The sequence below is a fragment of the Lissotriton vulgaris genome, chromosome 7, assembly GCF_964263255.1.
Source record: "Lissotriton vulgaris chromosome 7, aLisVul1.2, whole genome shotgun sequence".
Taxonomy (NCBI): domain Eukaryota; kingdom Metazoa; phylum Chordata; class Amphibia; order Caudata; family Salamandridae; genus Lissotriton; species Lissotriton vulgaris.
This window is the reverse complement of record NC_141695.1, coordinates 1,693,985,985-1,694,010,095: the sequence shown is the minus strand read 5'-3', so window position 1 is coordinate 1,694,010,095 and position 24,111 is coordinate 1,693,985,985. Positions and strand designations below refer to the sequence as shown.

Sequence of the window (24,111 nt, the reverse complement as noted above, 5' to 3'; positions counted from 1 at the left end):
GCATGACGGAACCACGGGTGGTGTGGGCGCATGACTGTGCGGTTCCAACGTCACTAACCCCCTAGCATCCGGATTGGCTGTAACAGTCTGAGTGACTGTCCAAGGCCACGCCCACCCGGAAGTATTTGCCGCCTCGCCGCTTTACTTACATAAACAGCAACCGGACCCCGCGCCTCCATCTTCAGGGTCCGGTTCGAGGGCGATGCAGGTAGACTGAGGGTGCCGAGCGTCAAGGGCGTGAGTAAATCCATGCAAACAAGACCGCTAAGCGAAGTACCGATCGTGCTGCAATTAACTATTGGTATTTACAATGTCATGCCTATATTCTCTTCCTATGTTCTGACATTGTACAGGGTGTGCCGAATACGCTCCCACCCCCCTCCTGAGACCCATGGTGTTTTATTTTAATACCTACAAAGTGAGACATTTTAATCTTCCTTTTGCGATCGTACCATGACCATTAACTTGATCGCTAATTTGAAGATTTTCTTTTAGAAGATTTTCTTCTTTCTTTTAATAAAACCAGTCACATCTAGTTCTTATCACGCATAGTGCACCGCACTTCCCACGGATTAGCAAATATGAACCCAGGGATAACTGGTGGTGATAACAATAGTGCTATCTAACCAGTCGTCTCTATGCCACCATATGGAGCACCGTAGACCTTCAGTAGCAGTACTAAATGTCTGTTCTGTCCTATATGTATGTCTTTGTCCCCCTTTTCATTCCAGGTGCAGAAACCGCAAAGTTGAAGCCTCCTAAACCAGGAGTTATTAGGAAGACAGCTATTCTTCCTAATTTTTTTCACTTTTTTTTCACTTTTTTGATTATTTTCACTTTCACGCCCCTTGGTAAGGGTGGGCCTTAGTGCGTCCACACCGCCAGGGTATAGAACACTTACAGTCCTGATGAATTGCCGGGTAAAACCACACCGTTTCTATTGCAAGAAACATGTCGACTAATACATAGGAATCTACCACTCAACTAAAAGTGGACTACTTCCATACACAAAATTTTTTGTAATACTGTCTTTAGTGATCATAGAATAAATAATTACCTTCTGATACACTGACTATTTTAATACCCTCACCACTCATTAATTTAATTTACTTTCACACAACACGTCCTGAACTCACCATCCCGCTCCGCAGTAGATCTGGCGTTGTAGCACACCAAAGAGACACTCGGTCTCTTTGGTGGAGCCCGATGATGAAGCATGTCATCACTAGGAGGTGAGTGCGGGCTTTCCTCAACATCCCAGTGAGGTTGTTCCCGTTTCTTAAGTTTGTTGCTCCCTACCGTGGTCAAGCCTACTCCTTAAGACACTTTTGTTGTTTATTGCTAAGTCTATAGAACCCATGCTGAATTGACATTTCTTTGCTTTAGTTCTCGAGCCTCAATTGCTGGTCCCCTTAAGAGCCTCACTATTACTGCATAAAGTCCATAAACTTGTCATATTGGACTGTTTTTCTCGAACGTAATGAATTATTTTCGGCAAAACTTAATCTGTCTAAAACATGGACGCTGATGAGGCTAAACTGAACAGCATTTGCAGAAATCCTAATACCTTAAGAGGTGTTATGAACAAACCAAAGTGTTCGTGCTTTCCTCAAGCACCCCCTAGTTGTACGCAGATGTTGACTTCATGCTAAAGGGGAGTGATCAGCATAGCCACTGGTACTGAAATCTAGACTGTAGAACTAAAATATCCTGCTGAGGTTGTGTAGATCTGCACACATTAAAATGCTTTGGCTGTGTTATGGGCACAAACATGCCCCAATTTCCACGCGTTTGTAACTATTCCAACTCCTCTTCAACTGATCATTCAGAAGACTGAACATTGCTCTCCCTTGTAAAACCAGTATTAATTTCAAGAACTACTTTAACTAGAGTTGTCACACGTGAAGGATTTTTTTAAAACGTTTATTTGTCAAATAACACATACAAAGCAGAGCTCTGTGTCCCAGAAACTTCTGTAGAATAACCATACATCAGTCTAACATTGACTATTTTCCTGTGCAAAACAGGAACAAATGAAGAGCAGTACAAATGAAATATTGACAAAAAAAACTAACCCCCCCCCCCCAATCTCCCAAGAGGCAATATTCTGCGTAAACTAGGTAAAAAGTTAGGCCGGGTCCAGGTGTCCTGCCAGTGGAACGGGCTCCAACTCCAAGCCACGGTAGTCCACCCAGCGCCTCCAAATTTTAAAGTGTGTGTGGACACCCCCGGCCACAAAGATGGGAATCTCAAATCCCATACAGAAGTCTAGGCCATTCTTCCATGCAGACACTGAGGGCGCTACCAAATCCTTCCAGGCCCTGGTGATATCTTTTAGCTAGGGTAAACCCCAGGAGCATAAGATGTCGTTTGTATATATTGCCCCCAATCCCATCCATAACGTGTAGGAGTACTAGCTTCGGCGAGCAGGGTAGGTCCTACCCCAACACCTCAGAGGCAGGCAATAACCCCCCCTCCAAAAGCACGCTAAAGCAGAGCATCGCCAAACTGCATGCAGCAGTGTACCCTCCTCATGCTCACATCTGAGACACACAGGGGAAACTATCAGACCTGCCCTCCACAGCCTAACCCTGGCAAAGTACACCGGGTGAAGGTACTTCAACTGGATAAGGCGTAGGCTTGTGGCAATGGCCCCCCATGCGGGGAGGCCAACGCCTCTGTATAGTCCTCCTCTTCTAGGGGACCAACATTGCCCTTCCAAGCCTCCCTAAGATGCTGCAGTGTAGGGGAGCAATGGGTGACCAGGGACTGGTAGATTTTTGGAAATCTGATGGTCGCGGAGATCCCCCATGAACACCTTTGCCTCTACTGGGCTAAACTCAGCTAATGTTTCAAAGCCCTCCAAACTAGTGGAAATGGCATGTCTGAACTGCAGATATTTGAAAATTTGGGTTTTGGGCATATGGAAATCTTTTTGTAAATCCTGAAAGGATTTCAGGACCGGCCCCTGCATGTCATACCCCAGGGTAGACATGCCAATATTGTCCCAATCACGAAATCTAGGCAGGGCAGCCAGTTGTGGCAGACGCCCGTTGCACCATAGAGTGGTCTCCCAGGTCAACTTATTCCACCAGCCCATCCTCCGAAGTGCCTGCCTCCAGATATGAAAGACAATCCTCGTGGCAGACGGCAGGGATCCGTGCTGAATAAAGAATGTGTGTAGAGTATGCTCCCCCCCGCCCCCATGCCTCCATTCGACAGCGTATGCAGAGCCTGCCCTATTTCCATACCACCATTCATTGAGGACTAGCAGGTGGGAGGCCATATAGTACAATAAAATATCGAGGTCACCAGCCCCCCACAGTATGTGGAATAAAAACAGGTCCGTAGAGCCACCCTTGCCACTCTACCCTCCCATACTGTAGTGTAGTTCCTATATTCCCAATAGGCTCTAAGCATTGGAATAACATAAACAGCAGCGTAGACGTAGGACTGAGGTCATCTATGTCTCTACTGACTATGTTAGACTTAATTAGTTTTTGCCAGCTAGCTCAGACGTCACTAGAAACTTTCTCGAATGTTCAGGAAAGGGTTAACCGTCCTGATTTAGACAAGAAGGGATTAGTTTCTGACAACCGCATAAACATGACAACTTTGCTCCCTCAGATTAAAGAGTGTATCTCTAGAGTCGTGTGAAAACAATAGGCAGCTATTTCACTCAGTCAATCGTGCATGCTTTAGTTTCACCAGTATACAAAGAAATAGAGAGACGGGCGTTTTCAATAAAAGGTGTTGTTTTATTGAGCAGTCATCTTTCTCATGCAAGAGAAATGAATTGCCACAATTGCAATACTTATCGGAAAGTGCGTACAGTAAAAGTAGTATCATGAAATAATACTGTAAAAGCATTGATAGGGTTTCTTAGCCATATAATACTTTAAAATGGATAAAATATATACATACATAAAAACATTGACTAACAAACTCAACTGGTCCTTCTAAGATACGCCTACCCCATGTACCTGACCTAAGCCTAATACGTGGGAATGAGTAAGTAAGTTGTAGTCTTAAGTTACGTTAGTTTTTTTTTGCCAAGTGTCAGAATCAAGAATTCTCTCTAAGGTTTTAATCGGCTCCGTACCTTGGTTATAGAATGAAGGAGGTCTTGTATCTCTCTTCTCAGGACCCGGTCTCCCAGCAACCCGCGAGGGTGACTCGAACACCGGAGCTGGATTTTTTCGGCGTGAGAAAAGGCAGCTTTTCCAGCGCGTCAAAGGGGAGGGGCGGGTTCCTTCCGCACTCCCATCAGCTGGGCTTCGGATAAGTAGATAACCGCTCTGCTCCACACCACCGTGTGGTTGCTTAAGGCAACGTTGGTATATTTATACCTGAAAGGTGCCGGGTTTGACGTAAGGTTGGACATAAAACGTCACTAAGAACTAACCGTTCTTTCTGGACTCCAGGAGTTCTTGTGCAAATCAAAACAAGAGCAGGGGGGGATTCCCAGGCTGCTGGGAGGCTTGGTTTGTTTAAAGAACACGTTGTGCTGTCTAGGAGTCTATGGGAGTAGCCTTGACGTGCTTTGGACTGCATGGGATATTAATAAATATGGACATGATTCTTATGCCTTTATAAGGATACTATTTATTATAACCACATAAGGGCATGAATCGGGAATATCGAATTAGGGACTTAGATAGAAATACAACACCCACTCCACGTATTACTGTCCATCATTACTAAAAGTAAGCAATATTAAACATATGATGCATGTGTGTTTTCCAACCCACCCCAAAATACATATTTGCATTTGAAATGGTGTATGGTTTATATACTAAAATGAGTATTGGTACTGTATGTTTAAGCAAGGTGATCATTCAGTTAAATGCATATATATCAGCTGAACGAATTGCGAAAATTAAAAATGAAATTTACACATGAAATGGCTCTGCATACAGAAGAGAAGGTCGAGACCATTTCATCACATAATATTTATATGATAATGCACATGTGCTAGAGGCTGATGTAAAATATTGTCTCTAATGTCTCTAAAAATAGAAGCTCTGTTCTCTAAGAATAGTTCTACTTTAAGCAAAGTACCATGTGCCGGAAAAAATGGTAAATATTTTTGATTTGGAAGAAAAATAATTTTGCTTTCAGGGGAAAAAATAGTTCCAAATGTTTTCAGTTGCTTTTTGTTTAACAGAACTGAAGGCCAAATTCATAGTTGAAGGAACGCTGTCTGCTTGTTGTTGTTTTAAAAAATCATTCTCGTTGTTCAGGGGAGAACATCATATCAGACAGGCTTGCAAAAACTTGGTCTACAACATCAGGTGAGAGTTCGACCAAGTTTGAAAACACTGCAACTGTGCAGTTCTCTGCGTGATTGCGATCATCGAGGTTTGGATGAGCAATGCTCACAGAAGGTTGTACCTGTTTGGTGCTGCTTTCATCTCGTACTTCACCGCCACCTACTCGTAATGGTGAAGTCTCAACGAATGCAGTCATTAGAATAGGTAGCCGCTGGGGACAACACGTTGCATGAGTCGTTACCGGACTTAGCAAAGTATCGATATCCATTGGTACTGCTGATGGTAGTGTAAGACGGACGCCCAACACGCATTCTTCTCCGCATAGCAGACATCGAAGCACAGGTAAGATGCAATCTTGCCAGATTGGTCTGAATGAAAGAAACCATGTTGCACTCAGATCTCTTAGCTGGGTTAATCCGAGGACTTTAGTGATGCGGTCTCGGTAGCGTATTGCTAAGATCGTTTCTTCAATCGTTGCTTGAGACTTGTCTGTGGATTGGCTTGCCATATCGGAGCAGAAGGAACAAAAATAAAATTCCTGCCACGAGTCCCACTAAACATTTCTACTAAATGCACGGGGCAATTTGTCGATTAAAAGGGTATGTATCTCTGCTGCTGTCCTTGCAACTTGCAGATCATACGTTTCTTTGGATGAGGTCAACTGCACAGTCGTCTGTAAAAGAATAGACTTCATTCTGCTTAAACTATCAATTCGAATAGAAGAGATATTCACATAAGGCCATATTGCCGCCTCCATGTCTGGATTGCTGTTTGGATACAATACTTGCATACAGCAAACGACCCTGGAAGTAACAGTTACGAGATGGCATTCTCCTGGCACCATTCCACAGCAGCTGTGGTCATTTATTAAAACGTGGCTACCGTTAGAAAGTGGTCTGAAAAATGGTTCTATCTGTGTTGCAGGAGTGCCTTGTAGATGACATTAAAGGTTATTTGAAGACCCTTCGCAGGCTCCATGCAAGTTAATACCTTGACACAGAAGTGAACAGCTTAGTGATTTTTATTTTTATTTTATTTTATTTTTTTACAATTACCACTAAGGAATACCTCCTTATTCCCTTCACTATAACATTTGTGTGTAAGGTAAATCCCAGGTTGATTTGATGTATCCTTTACCCAACCTTTTATACTGGCCAGCTGGTATATATTCTTGGCAATATTTAAACTGGAAAGTTGTTATTGTAATTGTTCCGTGTATTATCCATTCAATGACAGGTCTCTCTGACATTGTCAATGGTAATCTCTCAAGTTTTTCAATGCTCAATCTTATAGTCTGCTCCTCTTTGTGCCAAACTGATTTGTTTATCAGTAAGGTTAAAGATAGAAAATAATGACGTTATGTTGATTAGACGCCATGGCACGTAGCCTGAACGTAGGTTTTGCAACGTCCAGCCTAGCTGTACAATAGACCGTAATTGGGACTGACCATGTTGTAACATTAGCAAGTCTTACTCTATTTTATCAAAGGCAGAAGATACAATACTGTCCAGTGAATATATTCCGGGAGACAGTCGTTAACCCATTGTCCACAACAGAAAGTGATTGTTCCAAATTTATACGATCAATTTATCGTATTTTTTTCTGCTGTTTCAATTTGCATTACTTTCCAAGCTTCGTTGTATGCAGCGTATATACCGGCCGCTATGAAATGTTTTTGACGCGGTTTGCGAGGTCCCATTATGAAATCTCGCAAGTCGGCACCTTCTTTAAGTAAAGTCAAGTGTTGCTTAATTTCAGCCAGTGTGGATTTCTGTAGCCACTCAAGGCATAATTTCCCTACACTGTATGTTGTGACTATCCCTGGATGTTGTCTCTGGGGAATATTTTGGGTCTGGCCTGGTCAGTTTAAACCCCTGTTTTGTATTCAGGAATCTATCTTGACAGTTATTCGTGTCTGTGGGCCAGATCAACCATTTTTTCCAATCAGGATTTGTTCTGTTTTGGTGAAAAATATGGGATACTTCTATTTCCACATCACTAGTGCTATTACTATCATGTATGGGCTTTGGAATAGAGTGTTTATTTAAGTCTTATATCTTAGCTAAACCAAGACAAGTAGTTTGTTGAATGGTATCATTCAGAAATAATATTTGTTCTGGGATCATGCAGGCACTAAATAATGATTCTAGACCTTGTACCTGCTATTCTTTTGTTCCCCAGATGGTTTTTGTTTCAATGTTATTTTTCCAACATTCAAAACCAAATGTAGACATTTTGTCATAGAATTTCTCGGAATAAATCAATTTAGTATTTAACATTGTTTTCATTCCTGTCTTATTTAACATTTTAAAATAAAACTTTTCTGGATCACTGTTAAACCCTGAGAAGTATGGACATTTCTCAAAAAATGTCTTTGAACTTCCTTTTGGTGGAGTTGGACAATGTTCCCATTGATTATAAAGTAAAAACATTTCTAGGTTGTGCAGATTTATGCAAATAGTGATGACCATAGTGATTGTAACACTATAATTCTTCATAATTTGATAAACCCTGTAAATAATCATGCTCTGTAAATTTAGCTGACATTACTAAATCTGACATCATATTAATATTTTCAAAGTCCCAATCATCAGAAAAAACTTGTTATCACAAAGTCACTTAAGGAAACCTTAAACTGGTGTGGATGCTTCAAGAGCTCAACCGGGCCATAAATATCAGTCAGTTGTGTCCCATGCTATACCCCCAGGTATTGGATTGGCTGTGATGTTCACTGATGATAGATCCTCTCACATCGAGAAAAGAGAACTATGAGACTTTAGGACCAAGTTGATGTTCTGACTTGCTGTGTCCATTGTACTATATTTTCCATCAATGAATTTACCCAAGCATAAAACCATGATGAGCCAAAGCAGGAGGAAAAGTACACCTAACAGTCCAAAATTCAATCCATGGTGAAATCAGTTAAGTTTCTTTCAGTTGGTGAAAAAGCTCTGTCATTTTTTCTTTGAAAGTTTTTGTTGCTGGCTTGTCTCCATGTTCACTAGGATCATCGGAAAATTTATCAAAGTTGATAAAATAGCCAAATGCTGTTCTGTCAATTGGTGGGATTGCTTCCGGATTTTCATTGATCTTTGCATTTTCTTTTGTTACGTTTGTACATTCTGATGCTACATCATTGTAGATTGGTGTATCATCACGAGTTGTTGCAATTTGGGTTTCAAGAGGCACAAGTTCCATGGCTTTGTTGCATAGTCCTTTTTTTATTTACTGTTTGTTGGTTTTTCGAATGTGATTAGTCTTTCAGTTTGAACCGCTTGGATTGCAGCAAAGTTTCGTCTTCTGCTATTTCTTGGTAGTCCACTGGGCCTACTACTTATTATCGGCCACATGATTGTGGTTTCACCAGATCGATGGAAACAATTCTGTTTTACTTTTTACCAGTAAGTGGCGGTAGTACTACTGATCTTGTTCCGCTGACAGCTAAGACGGGTACTGCTTTTCTGTAAGAAGGCCCAAATTCCTTCTGCAGCGCAATCTTTTCTCTGACCAGATCCCCAATCTTTGGAATCCAGGCAGGTCTTGCTGGGACAGGTGGTTCTTCAGTGGCTGTTGGCTTAAACTTTGTGTTACTTAAACTTTCTCTCTTTTCATTCAAGTCCTGTAAAACAGCCAAACTATCTTTGATATCAAAAGGTTTTTCTTCTACCACTGAAGTCTGACGATCAAGATCCTGGATAATCATTCTAGTACCAAACAAAAGTTCATACGGACTGAAACCTTTTTTAGAGAATTTTTTGGCATGTTATTAAGACTACGTTGGACACTTATTAAATGTTTGACCCACCCATCACCCGAACCTAATACCCTCGCCGTTATAGATTGCTTTATGTCACGGTTTTTTCTTTCCACTACCGCATTTCCCTCAGGATGGAAGGGAGAAGAGTACCGCAATGCCCATGCTGGTCATGGCCTCTTTGTAAGCTCGAGAGCTAAACGCAGGACCCTGGTCCAAATGTAGCATGCCAATTGCGTATGTGCCGATAAAGACTCGCAAATCTTTTATAACAGTTCTGGCGTCAGCCGAGCACTGGGGACACATCCAAATGAATCTCGTGCAGGAATCCACTGCGACCATGATATATTTATAGTTGCCATCCCTTTTGTAAGGGACCACAGTGGTCCAGATAAACACACGCCAATGGTTTATCTGAGATTAGAAGGGGCGTCTGCGCTGGTCGTTTTACAGTTGATACTTTCATTCTTTGGCATATTTCACATTCTAGAACATAGTTCTTAGTTTGTCTTCTCATTCGTGGTCACCAATATCTGTTTTAATAACGCTGTTGTGGCAGAAATACCAGCATGTGCAGAAGCTAGCCCTTCGTGTGCAGCTAAAGTCCTAATCTGTGTTCCATGTTTGGAATTGCCCTATCCCCCACGCCAGGGATTCGAGCAAATGAAACATTATTTGCATCTGTTATGTGTGAATATTTTACAGGAAAGCCTTTCAGGAGTGTTTTTTTATCCTCTTTTACTGAAGCACTGACAGCTTGCATTATATCGCTGTCTATTTTTGTTTTTGACCGGGTGATAGCAGCTACGGAAGCAGTTTGCACAGCTCCCTTCGCGGCTTCATCAGCCAATGAATTCCCCGCAACGTGAACGCCAGCACGTTTATGACTCGGTGTATGTATCACGTGAGTCTTTTGTAGTTCTTTCTGTAAAATAACTATTTGTTCCCAAAGCATTTTATGCTTGATTGTGCCACCTTTCGCATCTTTGAACCCATTTTGAACCCAGTTGTGCAAATATTCATTGTAAGATTGAACGCAGTAATATGAATCGCACACTATTAGTGTGGGAAATTCGTGATCGGTATTTTCAAGCGCCATCTTAAATGAAAGTAGTTCCGCTCGCTGAGCTGTACAATCTCCTAGAGATTGGGTTTTAGTGACCAGTGGTCTAAATTTCCATTTGTGCCAACAACCTTTAACGATCGCGCACGCAGCACTATAAGCATGTTTTCCCCAAATTGCGGGCTGTGCTGATCCGTCACAGCCGTAATGTTCCAGGGGCAGAGGCCTTTCGTATTCATATTAGAGAAATTCTAGTGTTTTTAAATTGGGATCGAATTTGTATACTACGTCTGTTGCAGCAAGAGAATTAACCCATTGTATCCATCTTGGATGTAGAGCTTTAGCATTCGGAATGCTTGCCCTTGTTGCTGCTTCTAGGGCAGATATTAGTGTAACGATTATTCGTTTACCTTGTGCCAGGGCTCTTTCTTTTGCCACAGCAGTCTGAACCGCTGTCAGAATTTTTTCTGTAGAACTGAATTTCATTTCAGCTTGAGTGTTCAAATGTGATTTGTAAGCTATAGGTACCGTTTCTCCCTCATTGGAGGTCAGGTACATGAACCCGCATCTTCCTGGGATGACTCGGATTACAAGAATGCGTACGATTTCGCGTGTTTGCAGTTTTGTTTTAGTTAACATGTCTGTCTGTAATCTCAATTTCTGTGTTTTTGAATCCAATGTATTGGTTTAAAATCAGGTTTTATTAATTCATAGAGCGGTTTAACCCTCTCTGCATAATTTAGAATGTATGTTCTACCGAAATTCAGGAAGCCTAGTATTGATTGTAAATTTTTCAGCGTTTTTTGGTGCTTGGAGTACTGCACACTTCTCTAAGAAGTTGTCTGTCAGGCTTTTGCTTTCACTTGATAATTCATATCCTAAACCTAGGACTGTTAGATGGGCAATTCTGGACTTTTTAAAGTTGAATCTGTAACCCTCTGATGCGAACCCAAGAATTATGGTGTTCACTCTTTTCAAGTAGGTCTCCAGGTCATCGTCTGTAAGATAGAGGTCATCGATATATGATAATGCCTCATCATATATTTGTAGTACTTCTGTTACCCTTGCTGAGAATAATCCTGGGCTATTCTTGAATCCCTGTGGGAGTCGGCAAAATTGTTTTTGCGACCCATTATTGAGAAAGCGGTCAAATACCTGCTTTCAGGTGCAATGTTTTGACAGAAGAATCCATTAGAGATATCTAATGTCGTTTTATATTTTTTGCGCACGATGTTGTTCATTAGAGCTGCACTGTGTGTTTTGTACTGCAAAAGTTTTGCAACAGGAGTTTAAATGTCTGTAGTCCAAAACTAGGCATTATGAATCGTCTGGCTTGGAGACGGGAAACAAAGGATTGTTTATTTGAGAGGTGCATGTTTCAATCACCCCTTGATATTAAAGTTGATCTAAGATTTCCCTGATTTGCTTTTTAGCTTCTTGTTTAACTGGGTACTGCCTTTGTGCAGTAGGTTTAACTGGATTTTGTGGTGAGGTGACTACTCATCCCATCCTACATGATTTTTGTATAATGCAGGGGCTTGGGCCACTGCCCATTTTCTTGTGAATGTGTATTTTTTATGAATTGGAATATGATTTGAGAAGGCAGGCATAGTCATTTCTTCGCCATGAGGGCACTCCCTGACCAATTCTGGTGGCCAGTCTTTTTCAGTTAACAGGATGTCATAGCCTTTAGAAAGATTCTCCCAAAAGAGACCTTTTTATTTTCCTAGTTTTATCCCCCTCTATACATAATGTTATTTCATATAGTTTATGGGGCACGCTAACTCGAGTGTCTGCAGTTTCCACCTGAATGTATTCATTCGTGTCCACTGTCTCCAGAAGATTCATCAGGATCTTGCGAGCTATGGTCACTTCTGCTGGGCTGTCTAGCATTGTCTGGGCCCACTCTCCCTTTTTTCAGTTGTGTCCTCAGAATCCTCGGCATGTTTAATTTTAATACTTGCTACCTTCTTTCTGGGAAATTGTGATTATTTTTTTTTTTTTTTTTACTTTGATGAGCAGGTTCTTTGTCTTTGGACTTGACGTGCTCTTCCTTGTGTTCTGACCATCCTCTTCTTTCCGATTTCTGTGAGGAAGATCGAGAAAGATTGAGTGAGAAGGATCGAGAGGGACGTGTATCAATATCTTTATCTATCAGGTTTTCTCAATTTATCCCGATCTCTGAGATTATATCTCTTCAGAGGGTTCCCTTTGGGGAGACTTGCCTCCTCGGCCAGGAGATCTTTCTCTCCGTTGAGGAGACCTTCCTCTGGACTGGAATCATTTTTCTCTGGAAATGGTTTGTTTATTACCATCCCAACTCTTTTTATATTTAAATAGAGAGACTGGCGTTTTCAATAAAAGGTGTTATTTTATTGAGCAGTCTTCTTTCTCATGCAAGAGAAATGAATTGCCAGAATTGCAATACTTAAGTGCGTACAGTAAAAGTAGTATTATGAAATAATACTGTAAAAGCATTGATATGGTTTTAGCCATATGATACTTTAAAATGGATAAAATATATACATACAAACATTGACTAACAAACTCAACTGGTGCTTCTAAGATACGCCTACCCCAATGTACCTGACCTAAGCCTAATACGTGGGAAGGAGTAAGTAAGTTGCAGTCTTAAGTTAAGATTTTTTTGCCAAGTGTCGGAATCAAGAATTCTCTCTAAGGTTTTATTCAGCTCTGTACCTTGGTTATATAATAATAATAATAAAGAGCTTATAGAGCGCACAGTAACGCCATCCCGGCGTGTCCCCGCGCTAAGAGCTACTAAACGACCACCATTACAAAGCCTCTGGACCTACATAGTATAGAGTAACGTTTTGAGCCTAGCCCTGAACAACGGTTCTCCCTACTCTCCAATCTCAGGGCAAGAGGAAGTTTGTTCCAGTGTTGAGCTGCTTGGAACGAAAAAGAACGTCCGCCCATTCTGGCCTTTCTTACCCTTGGGACTGTCAGCAGCCCGGAACCCTCCGACCGGAGGGTCCTAGGTGGTTCGTAGCGGCTGACTAAGTCCCTAAGATAGGCAGGCGACCTGCCCCAGACGATTCTGTAACAGAAGAGGAGGCATTTGAACAGCACGCGTTTCTTCACTGGCAACCAGTGAAGCGCATCCAAAGCCTGCTGAGAATTAGCTCTCCTGGGTCTCCTTAACACCAGTCTGGCGGCGGAATTCTGGATAACTTGCAGGCGGCCAAGGCTGCCCTCGTTGGACCCTAGGAACAGGATATTTCCATAGTCCAACCGAGAGGTCACCAATGCCTGCGTCAGTGTCCTTCTGGCCGCTAGGGGTAGTAGGTCTAAAGTTTTATTTAGGGACTTCAGTACCCCCAAAACACTTGCCCACAAGACGCCTTATATGGCCTTCACAGGAGAGGGTGGGGTTGATCCAAACTCCTAGATTCTTAGCCTCCTCACAAGGTGTGGGAGTAGGGCCAAGGCATGAAGGCCACCACTCGGCTGACCAGCTTTTGCTCTTTCCCCCCACTACCAAAACCTCTGTCTTAGAACCGTTGAGTTTTAGGCAGTGGGAGTCCATCCACTCAGCTAGCGCCTGCATACAGGACTTAAAGTTAGTGGAGGTATTGGTGGTGTTCTGCGATAGAGAGATCAGCAGCTGGGTGTCGTCGGCGTAAGATACCAATTCCACCCCGAAAGCCTGTACCACCTTCGCCAGGGAGGCCATGTACAGATTAAAAAGAGTTGGGCTCAATGCTGAGCCCTGAGACACTCCCTGGTCTAGTGGCATCTCTACCGATCGACATGCCCCTTGTTGTACCTGGAAGCATCTTCCTGTGAGAAACGACTGCAGCCAGTACAGCGCGGGACCAACGACCCCAGCCTCACTAAGACACTGTAGCAGGATGGAATGCGCTACAGTGTCAAAAGCTGCGCTGAGGTCGAGCATGATCAGGGCCATAGTATGTCCTGCATCCGCTCCTGCTCTTAAAGTCTCAGTGGCACGTAGGAGAGCTGTCTCAGTCGAGAAGCCCGCCCTAAATCCTGATTGGGAGGGATGAAATAGGTTACCTCTCTCCAGGTGTTCAGTGAGCTGAGCATTGACCACCTTCTCGGCCACTTTCGCCACATACGGCAATAAGGAAATGGGTCTGAGGTTTTCCAGCACCTCAATACTTGCATTTAGTTTTTTCCTTATTGGGAGTACTATAGCCTTCTTCCACTCCTCCGGAACTCGTTGAGTGGAAAAAGAGGTCTGTAAGACATGTCTTATATATGGTTCCAGTCCAACAAGACCCTCAGATGACCCAAGGAGGGGCCGGGTCATTAGGGGAACCAGACTTCACGCTACGACAGATCTTTATTAGCCTATCAGCGGAAGGGACCTCGAAAGTTTGCAAAGAAGAGTCAGGAGCCCTAGGCGAAGCAACTGCTCTAAAGTCTCTGCCCCTTCCTGGTTGTTGAGTGAAGGAGGCATAAATGGCTTTGACTTTATTAGAAAAAAAGTTAGCGACTCTGTTGCATCCCTCCATGGTGGCACTTAGGGGGATATTTGAGCTAGAGACTAACGATATTTCCTTGTATATTTTAAACAGTTCGCGTGAGGAGCTCTCGGCTGCCTCAATGCGTGTCTGGAAATATTTAGCTTTAGCTCTACGTACCGCGTACTGATAGCTTCTATGTGCTAAGCTATAGTTATTTTTTCCCTGTTCGCTAGGGTTCCTTCTCCAGCTCCTTTCAAGTTTTTTACAGAATGAAGGAGGTCTTGTATCTCGCTTCTCAGGACCCGATCTCCCAGCAACCCGCGAGTGGACTCTGGAACACTGGAGCTGGATTTTTTCGGCGTGAGAAAAGGCAGCTTTTCCAGTGCGTCAAAGGGGAGGGGCGGGTTCCTTCGGCTCTAGCATCAGCTGGGCTTCGGATAAGTAGATAACCGCTCTGCTCCACACCACCGTGTGGTTGCTTAAGGCAACGTTGGTATATTTATACCTGAAAGGTGCCGGGTTTGACGTAAGGTTGGACATAAGACGTCACTAAGAAGTAACAGTTCTTTCTGGACTCCAGGAGTTTTTGTGCAAATCAAGAGCAGGGGGGGGGGGGGGGGGGGGGGAAGTCCCGGGCTGCTGGAGGCTTGGTTTGTTTAAAGAACGCGTTATGCTTTCTAGGAGTCTATGGGAGTAGCCTTGCCGTGCTTTGGACTGCATGGGCTATTACTAAATATGGACATGATTCTTATGCCTTTATAAGGATACTATTTATTATAACCACATAAGGGCATGAATCGGGAATATCGAATTAGGGTCCTAGATAGAAATACAACAATACGAACTGTCCTAGGACTGCATTAACCTGTCAGAACAATCTAGGAGGGATCGGATATGGATGATTTTGCAATTGATAAAAGCAAGCGAGGGAGCAACACCATCTTAAGATGGCAGACCAGCCATATATAGGCAGGGGCATATGGGACCACTTAATGTCCTCCCGTACACGATCCCATACAGGAGCCAAATTTCTATCCCAAGATGTAGATCAGAACACTCCCAGATATTTCATCCCCCCCCCCCACCCAGATACCACCTGAACTGAAGATGTCTACAAACCAAGGCCCCCCTCATCACCCAGAGGGTACACTTTTGGGCGTTCATGTAGAGGCCGGAGGTCTCCCTAAAAACCTGCATGATGTGAAGCAGTCTCGGTCCCGTCCTATCTAAATTGGTGAGAAAAAACAGCACATCATCAGCATATAGGGCAATACAATCCGATAGTCTGTGGGCCAATTCAAGACAGGTCACTTGAGCTTCAATCCGCAGCAAGGGGCTCCATAGCTAAGGTGAACAGGTAGGGAGACAGTGGGCAACCCTGCCTGGTGTCTCGTCCAATAGAGAACGTGGAGGAGACCGAGCCCGCCGCACGCACAGACGCAGTGAGGTCCATGTAGAGCAAGGACAGGAAGCGAGGCCCAAAATTCAATCTGCGGAGGAGCGCGAATAAATACACCCTGCTAAGAGAATCTAATGCCCTGTTCATGTCTGCCAGCAAAAGTGCTGTTAGTTCTCCCAACCCCGGACGGTCGCAACAGCAACATGTGCCTGCCAAATATTATGACCGGTCGCCCCTTGGGGCATAAACCCTGCCTGATTGGGATGGACTAGGGAGGTGATATTGGGCCGAAGGCGAAGGCCTTAGCTAGAATCTTGGCCACTACGTTCAGAAGAGAGATAGGGCGGTACGACGCGTGTTGTTCAGGGGGGTCTACCAGGCTTGTGGAACACCACCACTTCTGCGTGTCTCCAATCTCTAGGCATATGACCTCACACTCTGGCCTCTTCCACCGCCTTACGATGGTGGGGTCCGAGCTGCAAGAAATATTGTTTGAAGATTTCGCATGGAAAGCCATTCCGGGGTTCATGGTCCTAAGTGAGACACCCAATTCCTCCTCTGTGTGTGGGAGATCCAACTCCCTACTAATGTCATCCAAGAGGGCCTAGGGTGGGAGGTTATCCAAGAAGCGGCCTATCACTTCCGCCGGTATACAATGTTGGGGGGCATAAAGTTCTGCATAATATGCAGGAAAGCTATTGGCGATAGCCTGGGAGTCTATAAGGGGCATCCTGTCTGGGCTCACCACACCAGGGAGGACCTGGGGGTATAGCGTCCTCTGACAGTCTATGCAGCAGCTTGCTAGATTTATCTCCCCACTGGTAGATACTGCTCCAGGTCGCCAACCACGCCTGGCGGGGCTCATTTAACAGGAGATGCGAATAACCCTGCTGTGCCCGCAGTAACTGGCAATTAACCTGCTTACCCCCGTTGTCTCTACTACGTGCTTCCTGCTCAAGAATCTCAGCCTCTGCACGTACGAGGGACTCAGTACTCTGCAAGCCGCCGTACAGAAGGAAATATCCACGCCACGTAGTGTGAGCTTTATTGCTTCCCATTGAGTTTCTGCCCCATCCACCGATCCCATGTTAAGTGTCAATTATTTATCGATAGCACCTTCCAGATGCTCCCTGTAGTCCTCCTTATGGAGGTTCCATGCCAAGAGGTGCCACTGAAAAGGCTGGTACACCTGACCCGTCCGCAATGTGAGGGCCACCGCCGAGTGGTCTGAGAGCCCTCATGGAAGGATATCGGCTGCCACCACCCTGCCCCCCGGTGGGCAAATATAAAGTCGAGGTGGGAGTAGGAGTTGTGAACCACTGAAAGGTACGTGTATCCCTGTGCCGTGCAGTATGCGCCAAGGGTCTACCCAATCAAGGCCCATCACCAGGGAATGCAATTAGGTGGGTTGTTGGACCTCCATGGAGTCCCCGGGCCTCCAGCGGTCCCTGGCCACCTCCATCACATCGTTCCAATCCCCTCCCACAATTGCCAGGCCATCTGCTATATCCGCCCATAGGGTCATAAGCCTCTCTACCAAACCCTAGGACCAATGCGGGGGCGTATAAACTCCCTAACACGGTAAATATCGTTTACAGCAATTTCTTTACAACGCAGACTTTGACCCCGCATACCTTTTTCTCCGCACAATGGCCCTAACCTGCATAACATTAGTCTGCATTTTTTTACACCGCATGTGCATTTACCACTCATGCCTTTATAACAAAAATCGTTGTAAAGGTATGTGTGGTAAATGCACATGCGGTGTAAAAAAAACAAGAATTTGGGCGATCCACGTCATTGTGAGGAAACAGGCTTTTCCGTTTCCTCACATTGACGTGCACCGCCCCTCACAGAAGACGACGTGATGAAGGAAGCGGAAGGAGAGGTAGGGGGAATGGGCCTGGGGTGGGCGTTAATTTTTAAGGGATTGAGATAGTGTTTGGGTAGGGTTGTAGTGTAGTGTAGGGTATTGTTTGTGTAGTGTAGGTTAGTGTTTTTTGCAGGGTACTCTCACTTACTTTAAAACTTTTACTAGGAGTATACCTTTACCACGCATCCCTTTGTGTGGTAAAATTTTATTTGTGGTAAAAGTTTGCGTTGTCATAAATTGCAGGGTGATTGAATTTGCGTGGTGTAAATTTTGTGGTGATGGTATGCGGAGTGATTGTTTGCGGAGTAACGTCATATATGTTCCCTTAACATCATAGTTTCTTCACCCACCATACCCTGTAGGAACAAATACCTGCCCTGAGCGCCCACCCCAATGCCTTAACATTTGTGTAGGGAACCCGGTGACGGATCAGTATCGCGACCCCCTCACAAACCCGGAGTGGAATATATGGATGTAGCCAAAACATTGGAAGCATAGTTCCTTCGTCCCCATGAGATGTGTTTCTTGCAACATAAGAATGTCCTCGTGAGCTCGTTTCATCTGTTTAGTATAGCTCCGTGCTTATTCTTGTCTAGCGACCCCCTGACATTCCACCTGATCATCCGAAGGGTCCCAAGGGGATTCTGTTGGCTACCAAATAGAGCTACCATTGGAGGGCTCTATGTAAACCAGTGACACAAATAACATCATACAAGAAGCTCAAGATTACTCTAAAGTAGGACCGTGCAATCCATGAACACCCCCCCCCCCCCCCCACCCCAATGACTCAATAACAGTGAAGTACCTGTCACAGCGGGTGTGACTTGCGGGCCCTGACAAGAGGTCCCACCCCTTACCGGCCAATGTAGCCCCAACTTATAACCCATTGTCCGCCGGCACGCTCTGTCCGCTAAGGTACCACAGAGACCGTCCCTCTTCTGTGCTTCTCCGGTTATAGTAACATATCAAAGACCTCTGAAACCACAGTCCCACCCCACTGCTAGTCTGCCGACACATGTTGCCACAAGGCCGACCCAGCTGGGGAGGAGGCACCGCATGACTGGGATTGTCGCCTGGACCTGGAGCGTCTGTTCCCTTTCACGTTCAAATTGGGCTGCTTCAGGCAGCCTCACTCAGTCAGTCTCCCTCCTAGGCGGTGTGTGAGGACGAAGCCACACTGTCTCATCCGTCCACTGGAAGACCTTCTCCGGCGAGTCAAAGAAATGAGTATAGGACCGATTCACCACCCACAGCCTGGCCGGGTACAACAAAGCATAAAGATACTTGAGCTCTCGGAGGTTGGCTTTGGCCGCCATAAAGGACTGTCTCCACTGCTGGACCAATTTCGTATAGTCTGGAAATATCAGAATGCAGGCATTGTCGAATAACAGCGGTTCTTTGGCCCTAGCCTGTTTCAGGATAGTGTCCTAGTCATGGTAATTGAGTAGTTTTGCAATAATATGCCTTGGGCGGACACCAGGTGGGGACTTCTGCATTAAGGCTCTATGGGCGCGCTCCACACCAAAACATTTGGACAGGGACTCCAGAGGGAGCCAACTCTCCAACCATTGAGTAAGGAACCGCTCCATGTCTCTATCCTCGCACCCCTCTGGGAATTCATAAAAGCAAAGATTGTTGCGCCGAGCCCTCCCTTCTGCATCCTCCACCTGCGTGGCCAGTCCACGTTGGGTGGCCTCCAGAGAGGTCACCAGTTTCTGAAGGGTGGCGACCACTCCAGAGTTTCTCGTTTCAGTCTCCGTGATGCGTGCAACTGCATTGCGTAGATCTTGTCGCAACAGCATAATGTCGGAACCAACTGCCCCAATTTCTGCATCCAGGGCGTCCCTTGAGTGGGTGATAGCAGCCATGAGGCAGCATTGTCCGGCATATTTCCGTGCGTCCTGCCCTTCCCCTGAGGGCCCCAGGACCCATGCATTTATCCATTGTGCTCTGCTTGGCCGAACCCCCACCTGGCTTGTCTCTCGTCAGGACGGACCGCAGGCCCTCCCACGTCATAGACAATTGCAACACCCGCGCTCCGCGCAGCAGTCAGGATTTAATGGATCTCGGACAATGGGCCGGGGGGCTGGAAGACATGCACTCCCCCGCGCCAGTGACCCACTCCACCACTGGCGGCTACGGACTGACCGGTCCATGCAGAGGCAGCAGAAATGTAAAAATGTGGCCCGGCCGCTAATCACGAGGCCATCAGCAAGAGGGATGGGAGGGGGCCAGAGAACCCTAGTCAGCTGGGGCCGACCGCAATCAGTGGCGTCGCCATGAGCACACGCAGTCCGACTGACCACTGAGGCAAGGCTGTCGCACCGTCGGCGGAGGGGGGAAACTGAGGGCCCCCCACCAGAGACTAAAGAGCCACACGTGCCACAAATGATGTCCTCTGCACAAAAGGGGGTGGTGATGGACGGAGCATCTGAATCAATCAAACACTCACACCCGTCAGGAGATCTGGGTTTAATCCATCACCGTTCTTTAGCCCACTCTGCCACCCCAGTTCAGACATGGCCATATGCAAATCAGTCTGACCCTGTGCCTCATGGGAACAGTGCAGCCCGAACTGCCAAGCCATGTCTTCCCTGGACCGGAAACAAGCTTCCGAGGACCGATTTCTGGCATTCCAGCCGTCTTCAGCCCGGCTTGCTTGAATCCAGCGGCAAAGTGAGCAAGGGACTCCCGTCTGAGCATACCCTGCCACACTTATGGCGGCCCAAAGTGGTACAAAAGGGGGTGGATTCAAGCAAGTCGGGCTGAAGACGGCAGGAATGCCAGAAACCGGTCCTCGGAAGCTTGTTTCCGGTCCAGGGAAGACATGGCTTGGCAGTTCGGGCTGGACTGTTCCCATGAGGCACAGGGTCAGACTGGGGTGGCAAAGTGGGCTAAAGAACGGTGATGGATTAAACCCAGATCTTTTGACTGGGTGTTTGATTCAGATGCTCCGTCCATTACCACCTCCTTTTGGACGACAAATGATGTCCTGGCACAGGTCCGTCCCCAGAGGTTCTGAAAACGCCCACATGGCCTGACCGGCCGCCAATGTAGGCACTCCATGCATCGGGAAGCAGGGGGGCACAAGGGGATCACCCACCAGGCGCCAGGACGCTGAGGCGGCCCCCGCCCTGCAACACCTGCTCACACTCCCAGCTCCACAACGCCCCCCGGACAGCACCCCCCCCCCCCCCCCAAGGCCCGATATGGCCGCCAACCGATCAAGGATCCAGGATAATTGGGGAGGCAGCTGACCCTCAGCAGCGGTTAAGCAGCTCCAATGGCTCTCTTCTTGTGCAAGCTCTGCAGTGCGTGGGTCCCACAGCTGCAGCGCCGCCTCCCCCCAGGGACTCAGGTGCCATCCAAGTCAGCGTCTCGGCCTCCACACCAAGCCGCGAGGCCCCCACCAATTACAGGCTGACGCCGCTCCACGGCACAGGTCCATGTCGAGACTCTGTAGGAAAGCGCAGACCGGAGAAGCAGGATATTACAGGATGTAGATTAAGGCTGGACAGAACTCACTTAGCACACGTCCACCATGATGGCTTGCTAAGCCACGCCCCCACACAAAGTATTTTACTTTACCGTTCATTGCACACTTTCTGATACGATTTTGTAGAGATTACATTTTTTGTAAATCTTTGCTTCATGCCTAGTTATCACATTTTTTATATATATATATATATATATATATATATATATATATATATATATATACTGTTCAGTCAATAATACCTGTAATTTTGCAGACTATGGTTAATTGATAGTATTTTTATTTAGGGCAACTGGTACAGTAAAGCAATTGATCCTTAATAAGGAAAAACATTTCACACTTGTTTGATTTGACAAATTATTCAAATGGGCCACAGGTTGCCTTGTACCCTGGGAAAGAATGTATTTCGAATATCCCACTTATTCTCAGTTCAAAACACTCTTGAAGCATTTGAATTATTTCTTTGACATTATGGGGCTCTCACATTACACCCACTCCCCCCTGCTAATACAAGCGGGCTTCGTAGCTGCACCTGTCAATCCCTCTAAATCGTATAGTAGAACACTGTTTCCTTGCATGCAGTGCTTTTACCTAATGGTCAATAAGCAACAGCGATCTACCAGCATCGGGTGGAAAATCCTGGGAGCTGGGCACTGCGACCATGCTTGCTGGTGCTATCTTAAACCCAATTTGATTAAACTCTCATAAGTTTTTAATCTAATCCTTCATTACTGCACGCCTTTGGACCAATTTACAGTACTTTCCACAGGTGTATTTCATTAAATGTGTATAACTTTATGATGTCATTTGGTAAGAGAACCACATTTCTATGAACATCTTGCGCCTACATGCAATGATCTATTGCAACTCTATGGTCTATAGCTGCTGTATCATTGTGGCCCAGAATTGGTCCTATTTACACTTGTTAACTGATCTAAAAGTATCTACATTGAAATGTAGACGCCGTCCGTTTTTGACACATCCAAGGTCCAATCACAAATAGTAAATCTGGTCCTTTGTCGGCCAATACTCCAAATTCTCGTAAGAATGTGGAGTGGGAGTATTCTGCTTTAAGGCCCTGCCACTATGAAAAACATTACTGTTTGGCATTTTGTGAGCTCTGACTGTGGGGTGGTTTATGGCTAAGCTGTTCCTTCTTTCGCCAGCATATGCTTCATCAGGGGACGACGAAGTTTGGTGTTTCCGCTGCAATGTAGGGATTAGTAACTGGAAGAGGCACCATAACCCATGGAAGAGACATGCCCGTCATTCGCCCAGGTAAGTGAGCACAGTTCTTGGAGTGGAATGGCTGGTCCTCAGCATCTTATACTTCACCCCTTGTGAAAACAGAAATCTGCTGACAAACTGAACACTTCCTGTGGTCAAGGTGTAGCTTGGCTCCCCTGAGGGGAGTAGAAGTGGGCAGGAGGGTCAAAGATACTTAAATTAGACAGATGTGCATGGGGATTCTTAAGTACCTACTTTCTCTTGGGGAATTGCTTGTACACTCGGATTGGTAGTAATGCACTGCTGCTGCAATGTGCTGGAGCAATATCTATAAAATGAAGGTCTGGGAATCGGAGTGTGACCATATTGGGTCATTTAAAGCATGATATCGGAGGGAGGCCTGGTGAATAGAATGTCTGTTAATTGTGCAGAGCTTAAGCGATCATTGAGCTGCTTCATGGCACTTGTATAGCAGCAAGAGGCCATGTTAACCAGACTTGCTCGTTCAATAAGTTACTGAGGTAGGTGGATGGGCAGGGTGAGGATGAATGTTGTCAGGTTGATGGTGACTTTTAGATCAGGGAGACCTCAACCTCTTTCTCCCCCAACCCCTGACCCAACATTTTCAGGCAACCTGAGTACACTGCTTTTATCTCCTCCAGGCCTCTGCCCTGCCCACATCTCCTCTCCACGCGTACTCTCTGGCACTTCTCTGGTCCTGGGGAGATCTATCTCCAAGTGGGCAATTGCCCTGGTCACACTGGGGAAACTGAGCTTTTGGTCTAGTTTTTGTCTTTATAAACCTCTATCCCTCTCTGCTTACTGCTACCTCTTACCCTCTCTAAATCAGTGTCCTACGAAGATTTAAGGCCTCGGGCAAGAAATTTCAATTAATTGTTCGACCCAGTTAAAATGGACCATTGTACATTGCGAAATGGTAAATGCACATTAAAATGTGATCAATATAGGGTCCCGCTAAAATGTTTTCCCTGAAGATCCCTGGCACTAGCAGTTTCTAGGTGTGGCAATTCAAGAAGGCAGCTTAGCAAATGAAACACAAGAGTTGCAGTACTGCCAAAAGCAGGCTCTTTTATTCAAAAGGAGATCCCATCCATGCATAAGTGCTGCAGTGCAACTGACAACGGACACTCCAATCCAAATACATTCAATCACCTTGGTAGTGACCTACCAGGTGACTGTATTCAAAGATGTCCAGCTTTCCCACTAGGCCTGTCAGATGAGGGTATTGACTGGTAGGCGTCAATTTCTCTGAGCATCTGATTTTTAGGTCGAGCCTGGGCAGCGCGTGCTCTGCGAGGCATGCTGTATTCAGGAAGGGACTTGATGCTCCACACTTTTTCTTCATTGGCTTGTCATTGTCCACTGTTAGCTGTGGCTGTTCATTGGTCAATAATCTTCATAGCTCCTACTTAGTACCGCCCGTATCTCATTTTGTAACCTCTCATGGCTACACCCCCTGTTACATGTATTGTTACTTGACTGGCCTTAATGACCGCATCCAAGCACTATCTTCGCATAGCTTTGTCCTGTCCGCTGTTATTCTACTCCTTA

General features: G+C 45.5%; 1 protein-coding gene and 1 long non-coding RNA gene across 2 annotated transcripts in view; one reads left to right on the top strand and one right to left on the bottom strand.

The window, feature by feature from the left end:
* LOC147706335 (uncharacterized) overlaps window positions 1-24,111 on the bottom strand; it is a 150,291-nt gene that overhangs the window by 29,737 nt on the left and 96,443 nt on the right. The window lies entirely within an intron of this gene.
* Window positions 1-24,111, top strand: part of LOC147706336 (baculoviral IAP repeat-containing protein 7-like) — a 59,382-nt gene that overhangs the window by 10,055 nt on the left and 25,216 nt on the right. Inside the window, exon 3 of the mRNA XM_086929067.1 lies at window positions 22,479-22,590. Within this exon, the coding sequence (XP_086785193.1) occupies window positions 22,479-22,590 (112 nt within the window). The remainder of the gene's footprint in view (window positions 1-22,478; window positions 22,591-24,111) is intronic.